General features: G+C 36.4%; 1 protein-coding gene across 6 annotated transcripts in view; it reads right to left on the bottom strand.

Moving 5' to 3' along the window:
- WRN (WRN RecQ like helicase) overlaps positions 1-19601 on the bottom strand; it is a 154340-nt gene that overhangs the window by 103019 nt on the left and 31720 nt on the right. For 2 of the 6 annotated variants that reach the window (XM_045456141.1, XM_045456149.1), the window contains exons 2-7: positions 12311-12495; positions 11346-11458; positions 6877-7022; positions 5276-5424; positions 4220-4369; positions 2149-2218 (exon numbers count right to left, since the gene is read on the bottom strand). In XM_045456141.1, coding sequence (XP_045312097.1) covers positions 2149-2218; positions 4220-4369; positions 5276-5424; positions 6877-7022; positions 11346-11458; positions 12311-12406 — 724 coding nt within the window. In that variant the 5' untranslated portion in view covers positions 12407-12495. Of the gene's footprint in view, positions 1-2148; positions 2219-4219; positions 4393-5275; positions 5425-6876; positions 7023-11345; positions 11459-12310; positions 12496-19601 lie in introns of those variants that run through there. The other 4 variants (XM_045456146.1, XM_045456150.1, XM_045456157.1 and 1 more) reach the window with 3 other exon arrangements.

The raw sequence follows: 19601 nt of genomic DNA, 5'->3' as shown, positions 1-19601 counted from the left end.
ACAGCCCAAGTTATTCTTTTTTTTTTAATGTTATTCATGTCACTCCTGTTTAAAACTCTAATTCTTAGGAGGAAATGTAAACTCCTAATGTAAACATGGCCTATCTGCTTCCCTTGGTCTGCTTCCTCTTCATCCCTCACTCGTCATCCTCAACAGTTCACCATAGTGAACTAGTTTCAGCTGCCTATAGATACTATGATCTCTTTCTGTACCTGCTATTCCCTGTGCCTGTGACACTTTTCCTCTACTCTTCAGCTACCTAACTCCTGTTCCTATTTCAGGGTGTACATGAAACATCACTCTCTGCAGGAAACCCTGCAATACTTCCACATATGCATTGGACGACTCTCCTAGGTGCTAACCAAAGTGCCTTGTTTTCCCACATCCTAAGACTCCTCTCCCTATACTGCAACTGCCTTTTTTTTGTTCATCTCTATAGCCCCTAAGAAATGTAGGTTTCCCTGTCAGGAAGCAGATCATAACTGTCCTATTCACTACTGTAACTCCACATCATAAAGTGGTCAACAATTTTTAATGAATGAATAAGTGCATTTTTACCTGCTATATCATTTAGTGTTTATTAGCTACCATCCTGGGATAAATGACTATTTTAACAGTGAGAAACAACGTGCAAATATCCTTTTGTTTTCTGATGTTATAATCCACTGTAATTCTTTAAAAAAGAAGAAAAAATACCATCTTACAACCAAAAGTGGTCATTTGAAAATATCATCTATAAATACACCAAGGAAATTAAAGGACAATGAGGCTGGCATAACTCTGGCTTCATAATAGGAAGCCAGTGAGGGAGAAAAAAATAAAGAGTACTAATCTTCATTACAATTCACTAGGATCCTAGTCAAAGTATTTCACCTTAGATGTCACAATACACACACACATATAATACAATAAAGAATAAAAGTGAGAGTCAAAGAATGCAGTATTGCAATGACAGGTACACAGATACCAGGACTTCTAGTGGCAATTTATATGTTACTTAATAAGAAATATCTTACACATCTCTTGGAAACATTTTAATTGGGGACAAAATTACAAGCATAACCTAGAAGTAGTTCTGCAAACCACAAACTCAAAAAACCATGAATCCCCTCTGTTGCATTTAATTCTGTTATGATTTAAATAAATTCTATATTATTCTCCAGATCAGCTTCAAAAACGTATCATGTACTCAGTTAATCAAGATAATTTCTAGCCACAGTACCTTTGGCTATAGAGAGTCAGCAAGCATTCATTAGAAGTGGCTTTCCAGGGAAAGAAAGAAAGCATAAGGAGACTTCTACCTTAAAAGGTAAAGAAGGAGGGTCTACCACAGAGGATATGGATCCCTTCTCAATGGCACATATAAAGGGTACAATATAATTTTAAGTGAGATCATGCCATATCTTTAAGCTTATTTAACAAAATCACTATTTTAATTAACATCTTAAACACAACTGTTTTCTATCTCCAAAGAAGCTACACGAATAGGAATAACAACTCTATACAAATCAATATCAGTGCATGGAATATTCTGTCCCTCTTAGTGCTCACAAGTATTCTATGCTTGTGATAGATATTTAGCTATCATCTACATTTCAAACATGGGGAACCATGTACATCTCAAGTCACATGGCACAGATTCCCCTTTGGCTTTTGTGACATGGAAGCCCACATTCTTCCACTATCCATGTAAGTCTGTCATCACTGACCTATCAAGACAGCTAAGAAAAGCACTGAAGTTGAACAAAGTAGTCATTCTTTCTGGAGAAAAACAGTGGTTATCCTACCCTAGAGAAAATTTAGAAATTTAAACCAGGACACTATGAAGTAACTGGTACACTTCAAATATTTATAGCAAGGATGTACATCATCTCCAGCCTGGGAGATAACTAGCTGTATCACTGATATTATCAAAGCCACAAAGCCCCAGCTGAAGAAGCCTAATGAAGTGCAATGTGACAAAGTAGTAAATGCCTGAAACTCTAATCTCTGGTCAGACAGATCTCACACCCTAATATCAGCATGGCTCAGACACTCAAGAGGCTGTAACAATACTAAATAGATTGCACACGTGTGAATATTGACTTTTTGGAGATAAACCTCACAAAAGAGCACATTCGAAATTTCTTTTATTTTTAGATCACATACCTTTTTTTATAGCAAACATTTGCACAGCATCACTTAAATTCTCTAATTTTCGATAAATGATGAGACCAGCCTACAAAAAAAAAAAAAAAAAAAAAGAACAAACACAAAACAAAACAGAGAAGTTATTTTTGCTAAAACTAACCAAAATGAATGAGGTGCCTGGGCGGCTCAGTCAGTTAAGTGTCTGAGTTCAGCTCAGGTCATGATCTCATGATTCGTGAGTTTGAGCCCCATGTCAGGTTCTATGCTGACTGCTCAGAGCCCGGAGCCTGTTTCAGATTCTTTGTCTCCCTCTCTCTCTGCCACATCCCCACTTGTGCTCTTTCTCTGTCTCTCAAAAAATGAATAAACGTTAAAAATTTTTTTTTAAAAAATGAAGCTATATGTCCCATCTTTAGAAAAATCCAAAGTAGTGACTCAAAAAGCACCCAAAAGGCTGCATTCAACTTATTATGTTACACAAAGATCTATGCCTTCATTAAATCACCTTACTGATTATGAGAACAGAGAAAGCAAGTGACTTGTGCCTTAAAATAAACGTTCAAAGTTTTTACTTTTTAGCATTCAATATTACAAGGAGTTATCCAAATCAAATAACTTATAAGTAGACTCCAACAAAATACAAACAAGTAAGAAAAATCTACTTTGACAACACATATCCACTTCCCCATATCTCAGTAAATCAGTTGGGAATGTCGACATATGAACAGCCCTCCCTCAAGGCACTGTTAAGAGGAACAACAAACTCACACTGAATTATCATGAATAAAAATGCTACAGAACTTGCACGATTTCTCAAGTTTTACAATTTTTTTTTTTTTTTAACAGAACATAAAGGGGAATGCCTGGGTGGCTCAGCCAGTTGAGCATCTGACTTCGGCTCAAGTCACTCTCTCTCAAAAAACAAAAATAAAGAACAAAAAACCCCACTTTATTAACAGAACATAAAGGAAAATTACCACCCTATTTCCTGAAAAAAACTGAATTTTTTGTTTATAAAAAAATGGTGGCTCCATGCCTAAAAACGGATTCAAAAAGGAAAACAACAATATATTCATCTACAAATAAACATATAAATTAGGGAATAAGAAATCCACTGTGACATAAGATATATTTCTTGAAAAAACAAAAACAAAAAACAAATAATGCTATAAAGATAAGTCCAAATTTCATGATGTACAAATATGTAAATATGAAAATACATCTGACAGCAGTGGAAAGCTAAATTTGGAGGCAATTTACTTAAATTTTTAGCATGTTTTAAATATAAATATAAGAAATAAGGCCAGTTTCAGTATAGAAACTATAATTATTTTTATTCTGAAGCTGCTTATAAATCAAATACATCATCAATACCATTTGTTGTTTACTCAGCCTGGGCTTATTACTATTCCATGTTTTCAGAGAGATTACATTTTTTACATACAAACTGGACATTATTTTGGCTTCATGACAATTAATGCCAACCTGATTTAAAATATTTGAGTTGCGGCCACCTGGGCGGCTCAGTCGTTGAAGCGTCCGACTTCAGCTCAGGTCATGATCTCGCGGTCCGTGAGTTTTTTTTTTCATTTAAAAAAAAAATTTTTTTTTTTTTTAACATTTATTTTATTTTTGAGACAGAGAGAGAGAGAGAGCATGAACAGGGGAGGGTCAGAGACAGAGGGAGATACAGAATCTGAAACAGGCTCCAAGCTCTGAGCGGTCAGCACAGAGCCCAACAACGCGGGGCTCGAACCCACGGACTGCGAGATCATGACCTGAGCCGAAGTCGGCTGCTTAACCGACTGAGCCACCCAGGCGCCCCTCGCGGTCCGTGAGTTTGAGCCCCGCATCAGGCTCTGTGCTGACAGCTCAGAGCCGGGAGCCCACTTCAGAATCTATGCCCCCCCTCTCTCTCTGCCCCTCCCCTGCTCGTGCTCTGTCTCACTCTCTCAAAAATAAATAAATGTTAAAAAAATTAAAAAATAAAATATTTGAGTTTGTGCAACTGTTACAACAAAATTTTTCTACAGTGATTTGTTATAAAGTTTAAAAAATACATCATAGTCTAAAGAACTTTGGTACATACATACGCATCAGTGGCTGCATACAGTTTCTGATCTTCAGTAAGAGGAAAATTACTCCAGTTGCTACAGCAGATAGACCTGTCTTTCAGAAGCTGTTTGCCAAAGAGGTGTTTAACCAAACCATTGAGGCTCCAGGTCTCTTTACATTTCAGCTAGAAGTAATGAAAGATCAACACTGCAAAAAATTATTTCCATTTTGAGGTACTCCTAGATACCACCAACTGACGAAATCACAAATAAAATTGGAAATGTTATACTAAAATATATAGTATATTTATATATAGTGTATGTATATTATATACATATATAGTATATTTAGCAGAGATAGTCCTTGATAAACTTACCATCATTAAAAACCTCATTTGCAGTCCATATTATATGAATTTAACTCTGGAGTTTCCCTAATGTAGGTATTAAAATTCTTGGACTATAATGGAAAAAAGTTAGATAGGTTGGTAGGCTTTCTACCTAGTCCAATGAATACTTGGCCAAACATGAGAATTCAACCTAATGACTACATTAATAAAATAAGTGAAATAAGAGTGATGGAATTGATGGCCAAACTTCCACTAAGCATCATTCCACAAGAGCTACATTATGCTTTCCCTTAAAAAAAATTATTGGTATAAATGGATCAATGAGAAAAACTTAAAATACAATACTTAAAGTTGCAAATATAGGAAACAAAGTCAAAGAGTACTAAATGCGGGGGGGGGGGGGGGTGGGCAGGGGTGGAACCAGCTTAAAGCAACTTTGCTAAGGTAACCGGTTAGAACTAAAGGTTTTCATTATGGAATACTCATTTGTGACTTCTTTACTGTTACACTAACATACGGCTTAAATTATTTTTTTCAAAATATCTAACATTCAGATAGACAGGACATTCTGTGAAACACAAATTTATCTTCTTTATGAAAATAATATATGTATTACATCTACCCATTTTTTATTTAAATTCCAGTTAGTTAACATACAGTGTAATATTAGTTTCAGGTGTGTAATATGGTGTACCAACACTTAACACCCAGGCTCATCAAAAGTGCATGCCTTATGCCTACCTTGTCATTAGCAACATCTGTCAGCTCCACAAAACTCTTCAACTTGATGTCAAAGTCCTTTAGAAGTTTCCACTGATCTCCTTGGATTCCTACACCTGCTTTTTTAATTGCTTCATTTTCAAGCAACATTTTTAATCCCTGAGGAAAAACTGTAACATTTTATTATTATTTCCATAGGTCCTTTCAAATTATTATTGATTTCTTTCCTACTTCTTACACACTCTATGTTTATATTTAAATTTATATTTATGTTAAGCTTAAATTCAGAAGCACATTCATCTTGAGTATTTCCTTTCTTACCTAAAGCAAAGTCCTGACAAATAACAAAAACAACTAGTTTGAATGTTTCCTCTGCTAACACTAACAGTATATTCCAGATCATTTAGCCTCTCTAAATTTCAGTTCTCTATTATTTAAAACAGGAATAATATCAATGCCTGATGGGAATGTTGTAAACATTAAATAAAAGAGGGATATGAGGGGCATCTGGGTTGCTCGGCTAAGCATCTGACTCTTGATCTGGGCTCAGATCATGATCTCATGTTTCTAATGTACTGATAGCACAGAGCCTGTCTGGGATTCTCTCTTTCCCTCTCTCTCTCTCTCTCTGTGCCCCTCCCCTGCTTGTGCTCTCTCTCAAAATAAATCTTTAAAAAAAAAAAAAAAATAGGGATATGAATGAGACAGGTGGAAAATGAATACTTCAATAAATTTCAAGTTAAAAAATAAAAATAAAAGTAAATGATAAAATAAAAATAAATAAGAAAATAATAATAATAATTAATTAATTAAAAGGGGTGACTGCCTGGGTGGTTCAGTCAGTTAAGCTTCCAACTTTTGATTTCAGGTCAGGTCATGATCTCATGGTCATGAGTTCAAGCCCTGCATCAGGCTCCACATTGGAGCTCCATGCTGGGAGTGTAACCTAGTTAAGAAAATAAAATAGGAGTGCCTGGGTGGCTCAGTCAGTTAGGCGTCCACCTTCGGCTCAGGTCATGATCTCACAGTTCATGAGTTTGAGCCCCGCATTGGGCTCTGTGCTGACAGTTGAGAGCCTGGAGCCTGCTTCAGATTCTGTGTCTCCCTCTCTCTCTGCCCCTCCTCTGTCACTCTGTCTCTGTCTCAAAAATAAATTTAAAAAAACAAAATAAAAATAAATATTTAAAGAAATAAAGGAGTAAATGAATGAATGAATATGAAGCAATGAAAGAAGCAGCAGCTAATTCAAAAGCTTAATTTTATAGGGATAAAGTTGACATAATACAACTATCAACCATATAAAGTTTAAAAAATACAAAGTTTAGGGGCGCCTGGGTGGCGCAGTCGGTTAAGCGTCCGACTTCAGCCAGGTCACGATCTCGCGGTCGGTGAGTTCGAGCCCCGTGTCGGGCTCTGGGCTGATGGCTCAGAGCCTGGATGCTGTTTCTGATTCTGTGTCTCCCTCTCTCTCTGCCCCTCCCCCGTTCATGCTCTGTCTCTCTCTGTCCCAAAAATAAATAAACGTTGAAAAAAAAAATTAAAAAAAAAAAAATACAAAGTTTATATTAAAAAATATAAAGTTTAAAAAGTTAAAAAACGAAACAAAGAAAAGAGATACCAACCTGCCATAGAAGAAATATGAAACAAGTAACATTTGCTCTCTGACACACATAACTGAATCAGTGCAACTCTGCCCTGCTTCCCTGGAGTGTATACTGATGGCCATTCCATGTCAAATCCTACCACATCTCCAAAAGACAGACTCATGCTAAAGGGGGAAAAATAGTATAAATTAAATACATTAAAATTTTAACTTCTGCATTCAAAAAAATTAAAACACAAACCACATATAGTAGAAGATATCTATGATACAAATAACTGATAAGGAATAGCCAGAAAATCTTAAAAATTCCTCGAAAAGTCCCTAAGAAAAAGATAATACAGTAAAATAAAGAAAATGAAATATATGAACAGGCAATTCCCAAAAGAAAATCCAAATGGCCAATAAATCCAAGTAAATAATGTGAAGACAAAAAATCTCACTCAAAATCAGATGCAAATTTATCAATACAATTTCATAAATATATGACTGGCAATAATTCAAGCCTCACAATATCAAATAAAGAAAGATATCTACCAGTGGGACCGTTCATATACTGGTGAACGTTAAATTAGTAAAATCCTCTTAGCTGAAGATGTACAAACACTGTTACCTGCAAGTTTTTCTCATAAATGTATCAAACTCTCATATGTGCACAACCAGACAGATGTTTAAGAATGTTCATTGCAGGTGCGCCTGGGTGGCTCAGATGGTTAAGCGTCTGACTTTGGCTCAGGTCAAGACATCAAGTCAGGACATCAAGTGCCCACAAGTGCAGTGCAACATCTTCACTGGATGTGGAGCCTGCTTAAGATTCTCTCTCTCTCCCTCTGCCCCACCCCCCCTTACGCACACTCACGTGCACACTCTCTCTCTCTCTAAAAAAAATGTATAGATATAACAGAAAACATGTAACATATGACAGAATGCTAAACACTAAACTCATGATAGAAGTTATCTCAGGGGGCTGTGGAGGGAAGAATCACAAAGCTTCAGCTGTATTTTATTGTAACATTTCTTAGTAGAGATTTGAAAAAAAACAGATATTAAGATTTGCTAAAGCTATGTGGGAGGAATATGGGGTTTGTGATATTATTTTCCATTACTGTTTATATTTGCCCTTTTTACAATTTTTAAAAATTAAAAATGTACATAACAAAAAAAATCTCAAACTTTGCTTTGGGACAAGATGGAGTACCAGGGATCAGACATATGTTTCCTCTATGAACAAACAGAAAATTGGACAAAATAGGTAAACAATAGCTTTCAGACACTGAACAACGGGCAGTAAAGGACTCTGTTCTCTGAGGGAAGGGAAACAATGGGGGGGAGCCCCACTGTTGCCCTTGTTTTCTATGTGGAACACTTTCCAGACAACAGAACAGGGAGGAGAATCCAGAGCAGAGCACTGAGTCAGGGAGACAGAGTTCAGAGCCAAAGACACAGAGGACCTGGAAGCTGTGGGTGGTTTCTGGAGAAAAGGGAGCTAGGTAAGAAAGAAACTGAACAAAGAACAACCAGGGAATCATCAGATGAACAATTCCTAGTGCTTACCATACTGGGAAGAGGCACTAAAGTTCTGAAAAGTCACAGCAGAGATTCCTGTTGATCACCTGGGGCAGTCAGCAAAAAGGCCAGACTGGTCACACCTTATTATAGTGCTAAATTATTCCCAGAGTAAAGACTTCTAAAGACCTGCCCTAACAAAGCTTAAAACTAAAGGCTCAGGGCATCCAGCCAGGTGGCTCAGTCGGCTGAACATCCGACTCTGGCTCAGGTCATGATCTTAGTTCCTGAGTTCAAGCCCCACATCGGGCTCATTGCTGTCAGCATGTCAGTGCAGAACCTGCTTTAGATCCTTTGTCCTCCTGTCTCTGTCCCTCCCCCATTTGTGCTCTCCCAAAAAGAAATTAAAAAAAAAAATAAAATATAAATAACGAAATAAATAAGGCTCAAAAGGTAAAAGCTGGTCTTCAGGTAACTTAACTGTTTAACAGAGCAAAGCTCCTTTCTTTGAAAAAAAGCAAATCCAACATTCAACAAGGTAAAATCACAATGTCCAATCAAAATTGCCAGCCATTAGGATAAAACAGGAAGATGTGACCCCTAACCAGGATAAAAATCATTTCATAAAAAAATAACTGAAATAATTGAATTAACACGTAAGCACACTAAAACAAGCATTATAAATATGCTGAATATGTTCAAATATTTCAAAGAAAACATGAATATGATGAGAGCCAAAATGGAAGATATTTTTAAAAAGAAACAAAACTAACTTCTAGAGATGAAAATACAATAAAATGAAAAATTTACAGGATGGGATGATAGACACTACAAAAGGAAAAAAAAGCGAAATTGCAGACATAGCAGAAGGAACTATTCAAACTGAAGCACAGAGATAAAAAGAATTAAGGAAACAATAAAAGACTGAAAGGGAAGAGAGCTACATGACCAGTGACACAGGATTAAGCAATCCAACCTATGTGTATAGAGGCTGCCAGAAGGAGAAGAGAGTACAGGATGGGAACAACAACAACAAAAATCTAAAGTAATGTTTTAAATTTGATGAAACTATAAAGCCACACACCCAAAAAGCTCAATGAAACCCCAAGCAGGATTAAGACAAACTGCACTACAGAAAGGCATATCATAATCTAATTTTTTTAATGTTTATTTATTTTTGAGGGAGAGAGAGAGACAGGGCATGAGCTGGGGAGGAGCAGAGAGAGAGGGAGACACAGAATCCGAAGCAGGCTCCACGCTCCAAGCTGTCAGCACAGAGCCTGACCCGGGGCTCGAACTCACAGACAGTGAGATCATGACCTGAGCCGAAGCCGGACACTCAACTGACTGAGCCACCTAGGCGCCCCTGGCACATCATAATCTAATGGTTGAAAACCTGTGATAGCAAAAATCTTTAAGGTGGCCAGTAGAGGCTAAAAACAAACCTGCCTGTCTTTCCTAACACACACAGAATTTATCAGAACTACATTCCTCAAATCACTTATGCTTACTGCCTTCAGATACGACATGCTATAGCACTGTTAAGATGGTGGAGTTAATATACAATCGTAAATGACAAATTTTACTTTCTCTGTGAGACAAATTTTGTTCTATATAATGAGACCCAAAACTGACCAATTAACTGTATGCAGTAGGAGTGAGGACACCTGAATACTATTTCTAGAATTCATCTACCACCAGGAGATAATAATAAATAGCTAAACTTAACTCTGCTTCTTTTAACCACTGCAATGTATAACAGTTAAAAAAAAAAAAGTGTAACAACTTCAAAGAAGATCTGAATGAATTCTCTACTACTTCCCCTTATAAAATGCTTCAAGTGCCTTACATTGTATTAATGCAGAGTCCTAATTTAACAAGTCAATTTTTAAAAATACTAACAGTCCGGGGTCACCTGGGTGCTCAGTCAGCTAAGTGTCCGACTCTTGGTTCTGGCTCAGGTCATCCATTATCTCACCGTTTGTGAGTTCAAGGCCCACACTGGACTCCGCACTGACAAAGCCTGCTTGGGATTCTTGCTCTCCCTCTCTCTCTGTTCCTCCCCACTCGCTCTGTCTCTCTCTCAAAAGTAAATAAACTGAAAAAAAAAATACTAACAGGGCACCTGGGGGGCTCAATCATTAAGCATCCAACTTGATTTAGGCTCAGGTCATGATCTCATGATTTGTGAATTCAAGCCCTACATCGGGCTCTGCACTGTGTTAGTGCAGAGCCTGCTTGAAAGGCTCTCTCCCTCTCTCTGTCCCTACCCCACATGCTCTCTTTCTGTCAAAATAAATAAACTTAAAAAAAATACTAACAGTCATTTCTAATGTTCTTTTTAAGAATCATTCACTATAATTTTTGCTCACTAAATGCAAGAGAGGTGATCACAACCACTATTCTATATTACTAGGTTGGTATTTTTAATGAAATATAATGGAGCATTTGGAGGTTGAATAATTCTTGTATTTTTTTGTCTTACATTAATTAACAATGTCTTCAATAGTTCTACATATCTGGGGGCACCTGGGTGGCTCAGTTGATTGAGCATCTGACTCTTGGTTTCAGCTCAGGTTATGACCTCCCAGTCATGGGATCGAGCCCCATGTTGGGCTCTGTGCTGATAGCATAGAGCCTGCTCTCTCTCCATCTCTCTCCCTTGTCCCCACTCACATACACATGCTCTCTCTCAAAATAAATAAAACTTTGAAAAAAATAGTTCTATATATCTGAAGTAGCAAAAGCAACAAAAATTTAGCGAAAGTAATAGACAGGCTTATGAATGAACAAACAAGTACGCATTACACATTTAATCCAATGATTTTAAGGGTTTTTTAATGTAAAATTAGAACTCGTCAAGTGATATTCCACATGTAGAAATAATTGTCTATAGAACATATCTTAACTGTAAAATTCAGTATACTGACAAATACTGTCATAACAGTTATCTTCAAATGAAACTAGGAAATTCAAATCTCTTACCTAATATCTTCTGACAGAAAAGAACAATCACTAGCTTCATAACTATAAACAATGGATCCAGTGAACTCTAAGAAGGGGAGAACATCTTCAAAAATACTCCTCTGAACAGATGCCTTGAATTAAATAAAATTCCAAAAGGCACAAATAAAGTTCACATTAAATAAGAAATGTTCATGGAAATCATGAAGTTCAGTGTAGCATTCAAATTATAGTTCTAAGTTTTATCACTAATGCTCTAGAGACTTAATGAAGTCAGAAGGACAATGTAGCAAAAATGAAGCCATCCATAATAAAATTATTTTTCTAAAGAGCTTATTTGTAAACTTATAATCCTATGTATTTTCATAAGAGCACTTATTAATGTTTTTCTATAATTATATTTGTATTCTAGATGTAATAATGTTGACTTAAAATGCTAAAGACTGGCTGGTGGATCTTGAATCTATGAAAACTTAAACTTAATACCCACAAAAATTCCCATAGTAAATACTGTCTAAATTATCTAAATTAGAACATACTAGTAAGGTCAACCATACAAATGTGATAAAAAGGTAAAGTACACAGCAAGAATTCCCATTTTGTAAGCCCAATTAAAATTTAATCCCATTCCACCATTCAATAACTAGTTGTGGTTAAATCACACAACAGCAATTGTAATTAAAATAATGACCTGAAACTTACAAGTGAAGACTGACTCAATTTACAATGAAATTTCACTAAATTTCCCATCTGAAATAAGAATTGGTGGGGCACCTGGGTGGCTCTGTAGGTTAAGTGCTTGACTCTTGATTTCAGCTCAGGTCATGATCTCACCATTCGTTAGTTCTCTAGGAGCCTGCTTGGGATTCTCTCTCTCTCTACCCCTCCCCCACTTGCTCACGCACTTTGTCTCTCTTTCTCTCTCTCTCAAAAATAAACTAAAAAAAAACAAAAAAAAACAAAAGAAGAACTAGTGAACTGCATACCTTTCTTTCTTCTACATGACATCTCTCATTCTGCATAGACATCCATTCTGGAAGTTTCCGCTGCTGTGGAGTTGTTTCCAATTTTTTTTCATTCATCTTTAATAAGGTCAAGTAGCAAAATCCAAAACACAATTACTCTGTGAATAAATACAGTGCAATCTTTGAAATAAAACTCAGAGAGAGGCCTGTGGATATGAATGAAGAAACAAAGATGCATATTTAAAGTTATGGCATTTGGCCCACATATAGGTCTTAAGAGATGGAATTGAAAAACAAAAGGAAACAGATATAATATGCTAGATCTAATAACTATACATTTACTATTTCTTCTTTCTAAAATGAGTGAGCCAGTTTAATTGAGCTCGAAGGTCCTAGCAATTTCAAAATCCTATTATTCTATGACTTTGATCCTTTCAAAGGATCAAAGATAATCTTTATCTCACTACCAAAGACAATCATTGGGTGTATAAATTCTTACAAATTTTTGACATGTTTAATTTTCTTATCACCTCTCCTAAGATCTAAGTAAACTCAGCAAACTGTTGGACTTATTCACAAGTCTACTTGAAAAATGAATTTTTAGACTGAGAACAGCTTTTCGATAGTAAGGGGTTTTTTTTGTTGTTGTTGTTGTTGTTTTTTTTTTAATTAAGCTCTTGGCCTAGTAACTGAACAAATTTCCCTAAGAATAAGAGTTTTACAGGGGATATTTTTAAAAATCTATTACTAGCTTTGAGGGCTCTTCCCAATGTAAACCACACTTCAAGAATAGTTACAGAAAACACAATGAATAGAACCATGATATACTCTTCTTGTTAATGGCAAATGGATCCATACCCTCAGGTGACTTAACATACTAAACTGAAGTAGCTTTAAGTTCTTAATAAAATCTTTCCAACTCCAACCTTAGTTTCTATTAACTCAAATTTCCAGTAAAGGGACAGCAGTTTTGAATATATACCTAAAGATTCTTATGAAGAAACATGATGTTAATATGAAATAATCAAAGCAACTATTTATGATTTAGGGATAGCCTGTTATCCCTCTTAATACTTAGCAACATAAACCCTGAAGAAATTAAACAGCATTAGCAGGTATCCATTTTAATTGCTCATTTTCTCAAGCATGAACCCCCAAAACTGAGAATACTGATAATTTATAAAGGAAAATGTTTAGAGATTACTCTAGCAAAATGTTCTATATAGAACCAACTCCACCACTCTTATGCATTAGGAAGGAAAGGGTTAACAGGAAGCTAGTAATACACTCTCCCAACTGGGGAAGGGTAAATGAAAGACAATGGATCCCAATAGATAAAACACTAATGACCTAAACGATCCATCTCAACAATGGATCCCAATAAATAAAACACTAATGACCTAAAACCAGAGGGTAGCCCTATAAACCTATCAATGGCATTTACTAGCAGAAAAATACCAAAGAATACCTATCTAGAAAGTGCTGTTCGCAAGATATAGCTCAACTATCTTGACTGCTTATCATAAATACGCCCGACATTATGGATTTATTAATTTATGGCTATAAAATGGGACGTAGTCAAGTAAGCTGTGTAATAAAGAGAATATAAAACAGAGGAGTTCCAAAACCAAAACAATTTCTTTTGTGCAAAAAAAAGGGGGTTTTTTTTGCACACAATGCTCAAAACTGTTCTGTTAATCCAAAACTATAACATGTCCTATTGCAAAAGAAAAGGACATTTTTGGAATCTGTGTCTGACAGTCTCGGGCTCCTCCAAAAAAAGAATATGCCATCTGCACTTCGTGCTTGCCTTTATTCTTTGAATCATTAGCAAAATTTTGACATTGGGTAAGATCTATGAATCACTGGATCAGAATGGACAACTCAAGTATGGGTGTTACCACTTGTATTATATGCACTAAGATAAAACATATAAAATATATGTATTAGTCACTATAAAACATTTTACAAACATTAGTAGTTATTAATATGTGTATATGTGTCACAAACTCAAAACTCTTAACAAGAGAGTTAAAAGTTAGTCCCAAAGTCTACTTTTATATATGGTCTGTTCTTAATCTTAAAATATTATTTTTATAGAGCTGAAAAACAAGTTTTTGCTATACACAGAGTAGATAATTTGCAAAACTGCCAGAAAATTGAGGTTCCTTCAAATAATACACCACCCTATAAAACCAACTACAAAATCTTGTAATTTTGTTCATTCATTCATACTACCAAAATGGAAATAAAACTCCAGTAACTCTTCCCTACTGCCACCTATAACACTAAAATTGTTTTAACTTGAAATGCTTAGTTTTCAGATGTAAAATACTCTTTTGCACACAAAATTCTGTCTAGATGCTTCTAGGCAAAGAATTTGAAAGTAAACTTGTTTACAAACCTAGTATCTTTCTCAAATTTACTCAGCTCTCAGCAGATAAAAAGCATACAGAAAATTAAGGTTGTAGAATAATTTGCAACAGGGAAATTCTTCAAGATACATAAGGATTTTTTTTTTTAAGTTTAATGATTTATTTTGAGAGCGAGAGAGCAGGGGAGGGGCAGAGGGAGAGTGGGAGAGAGAGAATCCCAAGCAGGCTCCATGCTGTCACCACAGAGTCCAATACGGGGCTCAATCTTAGGAACTGTGAGATCATGACCTGAGCTGAAATGAAGAGTCAGATACGTGGGGCGCCTGAGTGGCTCAGTTGGTTGAATAACCGACTTTGGCTCAGGACATGATCTCACAGTTCACAAGTTTGAGCCCTGCATCGGGCTCTGTGCTGACAGCTCAGAACCTGGAGTCTGCTTCAGATTCTGTGTCTCCCTCTCTCTCTGCCCCTCCCTCGCTCACACTCTGTCTCTCTCTCTCTCTCTCTCTCTCTCTCTCTCTCTCAAAGAATAAACATTAAAAAAAAAAAAAAAAGTCAGACACTTAACTGACTGAGCCACCATGGTGCCCCAAGATACATGAGAATTTTAATCGCTGATCACATAAAGGCTATTCTCATGAGGGATCCAAGTCATCGATTAATAGAATTTTTAACTTATATATTTAGATGTTATGTTGTTGAGTATGAACCACTTTTACCGGTCTTTCTCTAAAATGAAGCCTTTTCTCATTTTGTAACACTTCATATTGTACCATTAAAGGACTTTAAATTCCTCTTTGAAATAAATACAGATGGTCCCTGATGAACAATGGTTTGACTTAGGATTTTTCAACTTGACAACAGAGCAAAAGCAATACATATTCAATAGAAACCACACTTCAGATTTGAAGTTGGATCTTTTCTCGTGCTAGTGATATGTGGTATGATCCTTTGGGGTGATGCTGGGCAGCAGCGGGGAGCCACAGCTCCCGGTTAGCCAACACCATCACAAGGATAAACAACCAACACACTGACAACCATTCTGTAACCACGCAACCATTCTGGTTTTCACTTTCAGTACAACATTCAATAAATTACATGAGATATTCAACACTTTATTATAAAACAGCCTTTCTGTTAGATAATTTTTGCCCAACTGTAGGCTAATGTAAGTGTTCTGAGCACATTTATGTTAAGCTAGGCTAAGCTATGATGTTCAGGAGGTTAGATATAAGAAACACTTTGGTCTGGGCACCTGGGTGGCTCAGTTGATTAAGTGTCTGACTCTTGGTTTCTGCTCAGGTCACGATCTCACAGTTCATGAGTTTGAGCCCCACATTAGGCTCTGTGCTGAAAGCACAGAGCCTGCTTGGGATTCTGTCTCCCTCTCCCTCCGTCCCTTCTGCACTTGCTCTCTATCTCTTTCTCAAAACGAAAGAAAGAAAGAGAAAGAAAGAGAAAGAAAGAAAGAAAGAAAGAAAGAAAGAAAGAAAGAAAGAAAAGAAAAGAAAAGAGAAAAGAAAAGAGAAAAGAAAAGAAAAGAAAAGAAAAGAAAAGAAAAGAAAAGAAAAGAAAAGAAAAAAGACAGACTTTTGGTCTATCAGGGAAGTCCTCACTCAAGGAAGATCTGTAATGTACTTTGATTTGGTTTGCTTTGGACTTTCTTCAGTTTCTTTTTACTCTTATTTCATTTTTTCTAATTGGCCAAAATTACCATTCATACTTTTTTCCCATGACCAATGACAAAATTTCATTTTTTTTTCCATCCTACTATCTCAGCAAACTAACATGACAATATCCCTTCCCCACCAAGACACTACATTTGCACAGTCCTTCTCCCTAGCAAGGCAAAAGTCAGAGTGTTTTTACTTCCCCACCCTTCTACATACTGTTTTTTGATATGATATGGTTTTAGTTACAGCCTGTTAGTTTACTTAGTATTGCTCTTCCATTTCAAGAATCCTTACTATTTTCTAAACATTTGTGTTACAAATTTTATCAACCATTTTAATATTCCCCATCCCCCCTCAGCTTCCCACCCCCATCAAGTTTCAGTTTGTTCTCAGTTAAGAGTCTCATCATTTTTGTCTCCCTGTTTGTATCTTATTTTTCCTTCCTTTCTCCTATGTTCATCTGTTTTCTATCTTAAATTCCACATATGAATGAAATCATATGATATCTTTCTGACTTATTTCATTCAACATAATACAGAGAACTCTTCAAATTATTTTCTTCAGGTAGAATATGTAGGTAATAAACTCTGATCCCCTGCATATGTGAAAATGTATTTTTTCAAACAGATAGGAGAATGATGTGTTGGCTGAGTACAACCGTCCCTCAGTAGTCTATAAATGTTCTCTTATTGTCTTCTACCTTTTGATGCTGCAAATAAGAAATCCAGTGGTTCCATGATGGCTTTTCTCTTATAAGTAATCTCTATTTCCCATCTGGGAGCTTGAAAGACTTTCATGGATGTTTATATTTTAAGAGACCCAAGTGTAAACTTTATTCTCCCTGGGATCAGGACTCCTTTTCACATCTTTTTCTTCAAATCAGAAAAATTCCCCCTCATTGTAAGTTGAATTGTATCCCTCCCCCCAAAAAAGATATGTTGGAGTCCTAACTTCCAGTAAGTACTTCAGCATGTGGCTCTTTATTTGGAAACAGAGTCTTTACATCAGTAAATCAAATTTTAACAAGGTTATTACAGTGATCTATAATCCAAACTAAGTGGTGTTCTTACAAAAAGGGGAAATGTGGACAGAGACAGGCATGCATAGAGGGAAGATGATGTGAAGAAACACAGGGAGAAAGAGTCATCTAGAGACGTCATCTAGTGATGAACAGATCTGAAACAGATCCTTCCTCCACAGCCCTGAGAAGGAAACAGCTCCACCAACAACTTGATTTCAGACCTCTAGTCACCAAAACTACGAGGACAAATTTCTTTCTATTCATTATAAACTAAATCACATAAATTTACTATAAATTAAATCATAGTTTGTAATACTTAACTATGGCACCTTCAGTAAACCAATATAATCCTATTCCTAGTTATTGATTGCCATTATCTATTCCTTTTTTTCCTGCTACAGCATTTATTCACATGCTGGTGAATTTCTTACCTGGATTTCATCTCCTAGACTCTATTTTTTCCCTCCTGACTACCAACTCTTTAATTTTAAGATACTTCTTCCACGTGACTTCCAAGATGCTAATTTCACTCTCAATGGTGATAGTCCTCTTTCACTTTGTCTATTGGATTTTTACAATGTTAAGAACTTGATTGTTAGTTTCAGAAAGTTTCTTTGTGCTCTAGTTGAGTCTCCCTAAATGTGCTTATTATTTCTTTCTTTTGTAAAAGTTATAATTTAGTTCAAATATCTGTTCCAAAAGGAATGTCCCATTCTGGTGTTCTTCGGCCTTCTGTCCACTGATAGGGGCTTCCTTAGTCGGACTATTATTTTTCTTTGCTTGTAAAACTCTATTTACCATCAGCAGTCATCTGCTCTTAGGGTCCCTCAGGTTAAGCTGTGAATGGGACAAAGACTGTAAGTCTTCCACTGAAGCCTTAAGAGGCAATTCCTCTATCCACAGGTCTCCCAAGTTGTAATCTCAAGACCTAGCCCACCAGCACAATGATCTTACAACTCCTCTGAAGGCCTCTAAGACAGGAAAATCAAGTAGGCATCCTCCGACCAGTTGTTCAGTTTACTCAACAAATACTATCTTGTTTTCAGCCACGTTTGTTCTACAACAGTAATTCCACCAAGTATTTTATTTAAGGAATTATGTTTCAATTCCTTTCTTACCCTGCAACTTTCCTTTTCAACCATCTTCAGTTCCTTCATTAATGTAACTTCCTGTTGAGTCTGTTTTTTGTTTTTTTTTTAACGTTTATTCATTTTTGAGAGACACAGACAGAGTGTGAGCAGGGGAGGGGCAGAGAGAGGGAAACACAGAATCGGAAGAAGGCTCCAGACTCTGTACTGTCAGCATAGAGCCCAACACCAGGCTCGTACCCACAAACCGCAAGATCATGACCTGAGCCAAAGTCAGATGCTTAACTGACTGAGCCACCCAGGCACCCTGCAACTTCCTGTTAAATCTAGCAATAATACTTATAAAGACTTTTAGTTCTTTTTTTTGTTTAGAAATTATTTTTTGGGGCGCCTGGGTGGCGCAGTCGGTTAAGCGTCCGACTTCAGCCAGGTCACGATCTCGCAGTCCCTGAGTTCGAGCCCCGTGTCAGGCTCTGGGCTGATGGCTCAGAGCCTGGAGCCTGTTTCCGATTCTGTGTCTCCCTCTCTCTCTGCCCCTCCCCTGTTCATGCTCTGTCTCTCTCTGTCCCAAAAATAAATAAACGTTGAAAAAAAAAAAAAAGAAATTATTTTTTATCAAGGGTTAAAACTCAGCTAAGGGATTTGATGGCTGTCAACTCTGCTCAAATACATGATGATTCTTGATGCTCACTTCATTTAGAAATGTAGGTCTACCCCAAGAGTCCACAACATTTTCAACTTCATAGCACATTCAGAAAATGAAAATATTTTTATAGCATACTGGGAAGGGGATCTGGGAGTGTACCTGTGAAATTTTGTAAAAATTTTATATCTTCATTATATCTTCATTGTAAAATTAAACTTTTTAAACAAGAAACTAAATTGTTTAGATGAACACACCTTTTGTATATCAGGTTTTCTGCTTAAAATGACTATATACAACTCCTGATTAAAACCTTTTAACAACATTTTCTTAATATCCTATATAGCAACCATCACGGAGAAGCTTTATTAACGTAAGTAGTAGCAAATGGCAAAAGAGGATGCTTTGTTCCAAAGGGCTGAAAACTTCTTTTTCACTATTAACCAGCATTCCAACAATCCAACCTCTTTAAATTGTACTTCAAGAATGCTAAAATTCTTTAAATCTAACAG

The sequence above is a fragment of the Leopardus geoffroyi genome, chromosome B1, assembly GCF_018350155.1.
Source record: "Leopardus geoffroyi isolate Oge1 chromosome B1, O.geoffroyi_Oge1_pat1.0, whole genome shotgun sequence".
Classification (NCBI taxonomy): Eukaryota; Metazoa; Chordata; class Mammalia; order Carnivora; family Felidae; genus Leopardus; species Leopardus geoffroyi.
Note: the sequence above shows the minus strand (reverse complement) of the source record. Positions and strands in the feature narration are given on the sequence as shown.